The 9,769-nt window shown below is 55.4% G+C and overlaps 2 protein-coding genes and 1 long non-coding RNA gene across 3 annotated transcripts in view; 2 read left to right on the top strand and 1 right to left on the bottom strand.

Annotated features, from left to right (window-relative positions):
• BCKDHA (branched chain keto acid dehydrogenase E1 subunit alpha) overlaps positions 1–1,596 on the top strand; it is a 30,529-nt gene extending 28,933 nt beyond the window's left edge. The window contains exon 9 of the mRNA XM_017502929.2: positions 1,039–1,596. Within this exon, the coding sequence (XP_017358418.1) occupies positions 1,039–1,209 (171 nt within the window). The 3' untranslated portion in view covers positions 1,210–1,596. The remainder of the gene's footprint in view (positions 1–1,038) is intronic.
• Positions 1,597–1,940: 344 nt separating this feature from the next.
• Positions 1,941–6,190, bottom strand: B3GNT8 (UDP-GlcNAc:betaGal beta-1,3-N-acetylglucosaminyltransferase 8). The gene is made up of 2 exons (XM_017502931.2): positions 3,807–6,190; positions 1,941–3,369 (listed from the first exon to the last, which is right to left on the bottom strand). The coding sequence occupies exon 2, from the start codon at positions 3,335–3,337 to the stop codon at positions 2,144–2,146; it is 1,194 nt and encodes a 397-aa protein (XP_017358420.1). The 5' UTR covers positions 3,338–3,369; positions 3,807–6,190; the 3' UTR covers positions 1,941–2,143.
• Positions 5,436–8,949, top strand: LOC119467572. The gene is made up of 2 exons (XR_005196112.1): positions 5,436–5,528; positions 7,517–8,949. It is a non-coding gene; the product is annotated as an uncharacterized LOC119467572 (long non-coding RNA).
• The last annotated feature ends 820 nt before the right edge of the window (positions 8,950–9,769 follow it).

Here is a 9,769-nt window from a genome sequence, read left to right as displayed (position 1 = left end):
GGGGTTTCACCGTGTTGACCAGGATGGTCTCGATCTCTTGACCTCGTGATCCACCCACCTTGGCCTCCCACAGTGCTGGGATTACAGGCTTGAGCCACCGCGCCCGGCCCTGTCCTCCATTTCTTTATCCTTGAAGGCGGATGCTGGTAGTGCCCATTTCAGAAACTGATTTGAGTCTAGGCGTGGTGACTCACACCTGTAATCCCAGCACTTGGAGGCCAAGGCGGGCAGATCACTTGAGGTTGGGAGTTTGAGACCAGCCTGGCTAACATAGTGAAACCCCATCTCTACTAAAAATACAAAAATTAGGGCTGGGTGTGGCGGCTCACGCCTGTAATCTTAGCACTTTGGGAGGCCAAGGCAGGTGAATCACCTGCGGTCAGGAGTTTGAGACCAGCCTGGCCAACATGGTGAAACCTCATCTCTAATAAAAACAAAAATTAGCCGGGCGTGGTGGAGGGTGCCTGTAGTCCCAGCTGCTCGGGAGGCTGAGGCATGAGAATCCCTTGAATTTGGGAGGCAGAGCTTACAGTGATCTAGATGGCACCACTGTACCTCAGCCTGGGCAACGGAGCGATACTATCTTTAAAAAAAAAAAAAAAAAAAAAGCTGGTTTGAGGAGTAGGTGGTGATCCATGTGCAGTCTTCGTGCCCTGCCCAGAGTCAGTGTGCCGCCCTCCCTGGCCTGGTCATTAGGAGCTGGGGGCCGTGCAGCCCACTGGTGAGGGCAGCACCGTACATCCTGGCTCTGTCCCTAGCTACGTAATGGTGGGCAAGTCCCTGCCCTTCTCTGTGCCTCAGTTTCCTCATTGCTCAGCTGTCTACCTCTTAGGGATGCTGCAAGCCTTAAATGAATCCACACTGATCCCTGCTCAGATTTGGGAGTGTTTGTTACACCTCTCCTAGGAGTGATCATGTCCGCTGTCCAGGTGGGAACACAAAGGCTGGAAGCGGTTAACTCCTTGCCAAGGCCCCGCAGGAGGAGGCAGGGCCTGTGTGGGAGGCCAGCCACCTGCCCCCTGCCCCATGTCCCCACAGGTGATGGAGGCCTTTGAGCAGGCTGAGCGGAAGCCCAAGCCCAACCCCAACCTGCTCTTCTCAGACGTGTATCAGGAGATGCCCAGACAGCTCCGCAAGCAGCAGGAGTCCCTGGCCCGCCACCTGCAGACCTACGGGGAGCATTACCCACTGGAGCACTTCGATAAGTGAGGGCTATTCAGCCCACCCCCACCCGCCCTCAGCTACCCTGAGAGCCCCACTCTAAGGGGAGCAGGGGGACCTGGCAGGACATCACCCCTTCCCCAGCCAGCTCCCTCTGTAATACTTAGGGGCCTCGGTGGCTGCCGCTCCCCACCCCTGCTCTTCCAGGCTGTTACATTGTTGGGGGACAGTATCTGCAGCAGTTGCTGAGGCTTCGTCAACCCTCTCTTCACCTGTTGTTGCAGTGCCTTCTCCCAGGGGCTGGGTGAGGGCGTGTACTGGACTAGAAGCCCCTCTGGGCATGGGATGGACATGGCAGGCCAGCCTGTGGAACGTGTACAGGTGCGAGTAGCCAGCAGAGGTTACGAATAAAGTGTATCTCTGGATCTGGCTCTCCACCACCTCTGGTCTCTGTTTCCTGGAGTTTGGGGGTGATTTGGGGCCACCCCCAGCTTTTCCACCTTAGATAAATAAGGTCAAGGCCCTTGAGATATCTACTTCCCCCGGAAGTTTGTGCAAGCTGGAAGGTCAGCTCCAGCAGACAGGATGGGGGCAGGGGGGTCTTCCAGAGATGGTCTCCTGCCCTCTCACAGAATGGGGCAAGCCTGCTGTCCAGTGTGACAGGGAGCCCAGCCCTGCCCAGCAAGGGTGTGGAGGAGCATCCAGGGTAAAGGTCAGGGTGTGGCCAAGCTCTGCTCCCCACCACTCCAGGGCCCCACAGATGCAAAAACAACCTCAGGCCTCAGAGTGGGGAGTGCGTATTTTTCAAAAACAAAAAGTAGGCACAAACAGTTTGCTGCCCCATCTTTCCTGCCCAGGCCCCTGGCGGGGGAGGCCAAGGAGTGGCTGAAACTGTCCAGATTCTAGGCCCTTCTCCCTCTCATCAAGACTTGGAAGGAGGGGCAGAGCAAGCAGGTCGGTGCCCCACCCTCCCCACTGAGAGTTAGCACGGGAGCTGTGGGGCTTGCAGTTGTTTCCAGAGCCGAATGCTGGCCTGGGGGCTCAGGGGCCGCACCAATAGCAGGTTGCGGAAAGCGCAGTGGTCCGCAGCGCGGTCTGCTGGCCAGGCTGTGAGGAAGCCTGGGTGGGCCTGGGGCACCAGGCCCAGGGCACGGATGCAAAGGCCAGTGTAGACGTCCTCGAAGGGGAAGGGTGCGACCCGGGCTGCCGCTCGCAGCAGCCAGGGTGCCAGGCGCCCGGCAATGACGTAGCCACCCCCGCTTGCATAGGCTGGGTAGCCACCTTCAAAGAAGGACCCGGGCACGTAGAAGAGTCCTCCTGGCTTCCGGAGGGGCATGGCCTGGGTAAAGACCTCACCCAGATAGAGGCTTTGTGCCGAGGCGGGTGGCAGGGCCCGAAGGTGAGCCAGCAGGGCAGGGGTGTACACGAAGGCATCGTCCTGAGCTTGCAGGACGAAACTCACCGTGGGGCAGTGGCGGCCCAGCCAGGCCAGCAGCAGCAGATCTTTGAGTGTCTGGTTGAATGGGACGTCGAGGAAGTCCCAGAGCAGCAGGTCACTGTAGCGACGGCTCTCCCAGGCCACCAGTGAGTCCAGGTCAGGCCCCGCCTCACCCACCGGAGACCCCAGCAGGAAGAGAAGCCGGATCCCAGGAGCTGGACTGCCCCACGTCTCCCTCACGGCCTGTCGTTCTGCAAAGCGCCCTGGCTCTGACTTGATGGCCAACAGCAGGTAGGGGACATCAGTATCTGAGCAGCTGGACACTTGGCCGCCACCACCTCCAGGCAGCCACTGTGGGAAGCTCCGGCAGGCTGCTGACAGCAGGAAACGGCGGAGGTCCTTGGGGTAGGAGGCGAAGTCGGGGATCTCGGCGGCAGCGGCAGCCCCCCAAGCCTGGCAGCCCCCGGCCTCAGTGCTGTCCCCACTGGGCAGGGACCCCAGCCGCCACTGCTGCTGGTTCCAGTAAGCGGAGGGCAGTGGGCCAGTCTGGCCCAGGCGGGCGGAGAGATTGGCAGGCAGAGTGGGCTCAGGGTTGGCTGGCGTGGGGCCTGGGGGTGTGCCTCGAGGGCTGGGGTAGGCCTTGCTGAGCCGGGACTCGGATGTCCACTCAATGTACACTTTGAGGCCCAGGAGCGTGAGCAGTGCTGACAGGCAGAGAAGACACTTGGGGCAGCGCATGACCCGGCCCAGAGAAGGGGTGGCTGCAGGAGCTACAAGGGAGCCACAGGGGAGGCCTTTGGGGTATGGGGAATGGGCCTCCAGAGAGGCCCCAGCCAGAGTCACAGTCTCCCACAGTCCTCGACAGCCCCCAAAACAGCTTCTCTTAGTCCTAGACCCTCAACAGCTCCCTTGACCCAGGGACCCAGTTGTTTCTTATTCCCAGACCTAGGAATCCCCATTCCAATCCCATTCCAGCACCCTGTTCTTCCCACTCTGTCCAAATCCTTCCATCTTCCCAAGAGCGCAAGGGTCTACCTCTTCCCTGTCTCCATCCCAGGGACGCTGCCGTCCGTCTCCTCCCTCTCCCTCCATTTATCACCCTCACCAGGAAATGAAGAGCACGCTTGACAAGGTTAGAAACCCAGCCTGCCTCCTGTACCATCCCCACCCCAGGGACTGGGAAACCAGTGCCCCCGCGCCTCTTTACCTCTGGGTCCGGCTCCCACCAGCTCCGGGTGCCGGGCCTTAGGTCAGGCCTCCCTCTGCTCTCTCAGATCGCCTGCCCCAGCCCCTGCGTAGTCGACTGCCTGGCCCAGCCCTGCCCAGCCAGTCCAGAGGAGCGGGGAGGGGAGTGGAGCAGAGCGGGAGCAGGGAGGGCCCCAGGGGCCGGGGCGGGGCTGAGGTAGGAGGGAGGGAGGAGGGCAGGAGGCCGACCAGAGAGATGGGGCTCTGGCGTGTTAGGGCTGGTTTCTAGTGAGACATCTGGGAAGGGTGCAGGGGGCAGCCACAGAAACCAGATGGGGGGCCTTGTGAGGCCTGGGAGGGGAGAACCAGGGCCTGGGGAGGGAGGGAGTGTCAGGGAGGGTGCAGCTGAGGGCTGGGCCTGGGCTGGGGAGTGTCAGAGTGACCCGGGCAAGGCAGGGTCCCACTGAAGCAGAGAAGGGGAGGCTGAGAAGTTGGCGCCCAGCCGCGCCCATGGCAAGGAGGCGGCAGTGAATGTGCTGAGTGGGAAGCGATCGGCAGGCCCGCCAGAGAGAGAGGGATGTTTGTTGTTGCTGCCCAGTCAGGGTGAGGTGGGGGAAGGGGGCTGGTGAGGAGGACAGACAGACATTGTGGAGAGGGAAGATGGCCAGGAACAGAGAGAGGGGAGCTGGGGTGAGACAGGTGATGGAGAGAGCTGAGGGGGAGAGACAAAGAAGCGAAAATGGGAAGGTGGCCGGAGGGGAGGAGGGAAATGGAAGTGGGGTGCTGGCTGGGAAAGTAAAGTTGAGAGAGGCAGGTGGAGGGCAGAGGGGAGGGACTCTGAGGCTTTGGAGCCAGACCCAGGGAGAGGTGGAGAGGGAGCCGGGAGGAAGAAGAGAGGAAAGGATTAGAGCGCTAAGGGTAATCGAGGGTGATGGGGTGGGGCATGCAGGGAACCCCGGGAGCTGACCCCTGCACCTCTTCCATCCCTCAGCACCTGGGCTGCTGCCCAGCAGGGTGAGAATCTGTTCCTACCCTACCCCCAACCTGCAGCCCTGGAGCCAGCCTCGCCCCTGGGCCCCACCCCTCCCCCAGTGGCACGGTGACTCTGGAACACTCACATCCGGCCCCTGGGGCAGGAGAGGGTGTCTGCCAGTGTTTGCATCCCTGCCCTCAGGCCCCTGCTGTTGGGGCTGCATCAGCTGTCTGGAGACCTCCCAGGACTTGGGGTGGGACTAAGGGGCTCCCACCAAGCCTGGGCTGACCACTTCACCCCACCCTGGTTTGGGGCGGGCCTGTCCCCATTATGGCAGGAACCCAGTCTGCCAGCAGCAGCAGTTGATGATCTGTCCAGCCCTGATTTCCTCCCCACAAGTTTGAATAATGGAGCTCCTAGGAACAGCTAGAGGAAGGGAGTGGGGAGGAAGTGGGAGTATGAATGGAATAACAGCCGGAGTGGGAAATGACCGCTAGGGGCTGGGGGCAGGGGCCAGAGCACCTCCTGAGGGAGTCTGCAAGCCCACCTCAGCCTAGGGCTGAGAGGGGGATTCCAGGCTCCCTGAGCTCATCTGGCTTCTGGCGTAGGGGGTACTGCTCCTCCTGGAAGCACTGGGAAGCTTCAGAGAGTGCTGTTTTTTGTCTTTGCCATGTGCCTCAGTTGGGGTCCAATCAGGAGACCGAAACCACACAGGAATGGAAATAGGACAAGTTCAACATACAGGATGATTAACTAACCTGGGATTGACCGGTAAGGGGCGCCTTCTTGGGGAACGTGGTTGGAGGGTGGACGTGCAGGTTGACCACGATCATTCCAGTCCGGCACTTCTATCTCCCCAAACCTTGGGACTCCCCTCATCCATCTTATGCTAGGGTGGTTCTAGTCTCTCTGCCTCATTACCTTTAAGCCACTGTTGGATCCAAGCTCCGGTCAGGCAACCAAGCAAGCTATTAGAACCAAGTCCAGCTGCACAAGGTAACCAATGAAATCCAGCAGCTCTAGAAAGTGCACTCATACCAGGAAATTTGGCCTGAGCTAATGTTACATCCACCCTCACTGGTGTAACACCCTTAAAATCTGCTTCTGCACGCATTCCCCAAGCTTCTGACTCTGTATATTTGTGAAGCTTTGTCATTCTGTGTAAAAGCTGTGCCCGCCTAAGCCCTAGCCAGCACCTGCCCCTCAGGAGCAAGCCGATTTGACTCTAGGTATTTATGGGTCTAGAGGCAGCAGGGGGTGCTTGTGGCGAGTCTTAAGAAGAATGGGGTGCATCTGTTATTTCTGTGTAACTGCTGGCCCTGAGAGAAAAAAACATGGGATGGGACACTGGCTCACTCCTGTAATCCCAGTACTCTGGGAGGCCCAGGGGGAGGATCACTTGAGCCCAGGAGTTTGAGACCAGCCTCGGCAACATAGTCAGATCTTATCTCTAAAATAAAGAAAAAAGGCTGGGCGCGGTAGCTCACACCCGTAATCCCAGCATTTTGGGATGCTGAGGCAGGCGGATCATCTGAGGTCAGGAGTTCGAGACCAGCCTGTCCAACATGGCGAAACCCGTCTCTACTGAAAAAATACAAAAATTAGCTGGGTGCGGTGGCAGGGGCCTGTACTCCCACCTACTCGGAAGGCTAAGGCAGGAGAATCGCTTAAACCTCAGAGGTGGAGGCTAAAGTGAGCTGAGATTGTGCCATTGCACTCCAGCCTGGGAGACAGAGCAAGACTCTGTCTCAGAAATAAAAAAACCAAAAGAATGGACAACTGCTTTCAAGGTGTCTGCCCCTGGTGAGGTCATCACAAGGTTTCCTTTTTTTGAGACAGAGTCTTGCACTGTTGCCTAGACGGGTGAGCAGTGGCACTATCTCGGCTCGCTGCAACCTCCACCTCCTGGGTTCAAGTGATTCTCCTGCCTCAGCCTGCCGAGTAGCTGGGATTACAGGTGCCCACCACCATGCCAGGCTCATTTTTTCTATTTTTAGTAGAGACAGGATTTTAGTATGTTGGCCAGGCTGGTTGTGAACTCCTGACCTCATGATCCACCCGCCTTGGCCTCCCAAAGTGCTGGGATTATAGGCATGAGCCACTGCGCCTGGCCACATCACAAGGTTTCTAAGCACAAGAAGGCCGGCAGGTTCCTCAGACACTGGTAAGTCACTTGCTTGGAGTGACTTGGGGGTTCAAAATCACCTGTTTACTCTGTGTGCAATTAGATGACTCCATTCTAAAGAAGTAAAAACTTTTGGGCCCAGCGTGGCTCACGCCTGTAATCCCAGCACTTTGGGAGGCTGAGGTGGGCAGATCACCTGAGGCCAGGAGTTTGAGACCAGCATGGCAAACATGGCGAAACCCCATCTCTACTAAAAATACAAAAATTTGCCTGGCATGGTGGCGTGTGCCTGCAATCCCAGCTACTCAGGAGGCTGAGGCAGGAGAATCACTTGAACCTGGGAGGTGGAGGTTGCAGTGAGCCAAGAGCTCACCACTGCACTCCAGCCTGGGCGACACAGCGAGTCTCTGTCTAAAAAAATAAATAAAATTAGGGGGCTGTCGTGGAAGCTGTCTAGTTCTGACTGACTTGAGCTGAGTTAGCAGACCCAAGCTCATCACTGTCTGTGGGCACTCTGGAGAATCCATCTAATATCCTGGTCTTTAGAAGTGTCACAACTACCACAACTGTTGAGCCCAGCAGCCACAGGGGTTCCCAAGGCCCTGCCTCAGCCCTTCATCTCTGTCAACCATAGGTGCTGTGATGCCACTGCATGCTGGGGGCCTCTGGCATCCTGTTTCACATCAGCAAAAGCTCAGCACTGTGACCAAACCCAAAGGCACAACCAAACCAATCCTGGAATCCTATCTTAAGAGTGCCGCGAGAATCTTCCTCCAAGATGGCTGATTTAGGAGCAGCTCCCAGCGAAAGCACGGAGGGTGAGTGGATGCGGCATTTCCAGACGGATTTTTATTGCCCACAGACCGGGGACTCCAGGCGGAGGAGCCGCATGGTTCGCCAGTGTGGCTGTTTTGGCCAGCATGGCGGGTCTCTGGACAAAATACAGGGGACCAGGCGCTGTTTTAGCTGGCGATTAGAGCGCCTGGAAGACAGAGTCACCTGTTCAACTGATAAAAAGGGGACTGAAACAGGGAGCCAGGCCAGGAGATTCCCAGCCAAAAAAGTGCCACGAATCTCCTGTGCGGCTTTTTCAGCCAGTACAATGGGTCGCCACTCAGGAAATAACACAGATCTGGGTGCCTTTTCAACAGGCGAGTGGAATGCCTGGGAGACAGTCGCCCGTTCAACTGAAAGAAAAGGGTCTGAGGCAGGGAGCCAGGTGATCAGGCTCAGACGGTCCCACCCCCACAAAAAACAGCAATCTGAAATGCTCTGGACTGAGTTTTACAGCAAGCATAGCTGAACCTGGGATGGTCCAGCTCTGTAGGGGAGGGGCACTCACTATTACCAAGGTAGTCCACCACTACAGAGGTAGTCCGCCATTGCCAAGGCAGTTCTAACTATACCCCTATAAACAGGACTGCAGGGAAGTTCACACGGCAGCTGAGGGGAGCCCACAGCAGCTCAGCAAAGCCTCTGTTAGGTAGACTGTGACCAGGCTGCCCTCTCGCTAGGCAGGGCAGCCCTGAAAAAAAGCAGCAGCACAACAGAAGCTTATAAATAAAGCCCTACCTTCCCGGGACAGAGCACCTGGGGAAGAAAAAAAGGCATTTATGAGTTCTGCTGCAGCAGACTAAAACATAGAAAGGAACAACCAGTACCAACCACTCCAAAAACATACCAGATCGTAAAAAGCACCAACACAACGTAGAAACTGCATCAACTAACGGGCAAAACAGCCACCTAGTATCAAAACGGCAGGATCAAATTCACACATAACAATATTAACCCTAAATGTAAATGGGCTAAATGCCCTAATCAAAAGTCACAGCCTGACAAATTGGGTAAAAAGCCAAAACCCATCTCACATGTAAGGATACACAAAGGCTCAAAATAAAAGGATGGAGGAAGATTTACCAAGCAAATGGGGAGCAAAAAATGCAGGAGTTGGAATTCTCATCTGAGAAAATAGACTTTGAACCAACAAAGATCAAAAGAGACAAAGAAGGACATTACATAATGGTAAAAGGATCAATGCAACAAGAAGAGCTAATGATCCTAAATATATATGCACCCAATACAGGAGCACCCAGATACATAAGGCAAGTTCTTAATGACTTACGAAGAGACTTAGACTCCCACACAACAATAGTGGGAGACTTTAACACTCCACTGACAATATTAGACAGATCAACAAGACAGAAAATTAACAAGGACATCTAGGACTTGAACTCAGACCTGGACCAAGCAAACCTAATAGACATTTACAGACCCCTCCACCCCAAATCCACAGAATATACATTCTTCTCAGCACCACATCACACCTACTCTAAAATTGACCACCTAGTCGGAAGTAAATCACTCCTCAGCAAATACAAAAGAACAGAAATCATAACAATCAGTCTCTCAGACCACAGTGCAATCAAGTTAGAAGTCAGAATTCAGAAACTAACTCAGAACCGCACAGCTTCATGGAAACTGAACAACTGGCTGTTGAATGTTGACTGGATAAACGATGAAGACAGAAATAAAGATGTTCTTCAAAACCAATGAGAACAAAGACACAACATACCAGAATCTCTGGGACACATTTAAAGCAGTGTCTAGATGAAAATATATAGCAATAAATGCCCACATGAGATGCAGGGAGAGATCTAAAATCGACACCCTGTCATCCAAATTGAAAGAGCTAAAGGAGCATGATCAAAAAAACTCAAAACCTAGCAGAAGACAAGATCAGAACAGAACTGAACGAGATGGAGGCATAAAAAAAACCCTTCAAAAAAAAATAAACCCAGGAGCTGGTTTTCCAAAAAGGTCAATAGATGCAATAAAAAACAATTAAGGGAGGCCGGGCGCGGTGGCTCAAGCCTGTAATCCCAGCACT

This window comes from Cebus imitator, unplaced genomic scaffold (assembly GCF_001604975.1).
Source record: "Cebus imitator isolate Cc_AM_T3 unplaced genomic scaffold, Cebus_imitator-1.0 Scaffold306, whole genome shotgun sequence".
Taxonomy (NCBI): Eukaryota; Metazoa; Chordata; class Mammalia; order Primates; family Cebidae; genus Cebus; species Cebus imitator.
This window is presented reverse-complemented; position numbering and strand designations above follow the sequence as displayed.

Coding starts and splice junctions, on each gene's coding strand:
- B3GNT8 (XM_017502931.2), bottom strand. CDS start 3,337: ATGCGCTGCCCCAAGTGTCTTCTCTGCCTGTCAGCACTGCTCACGCTC.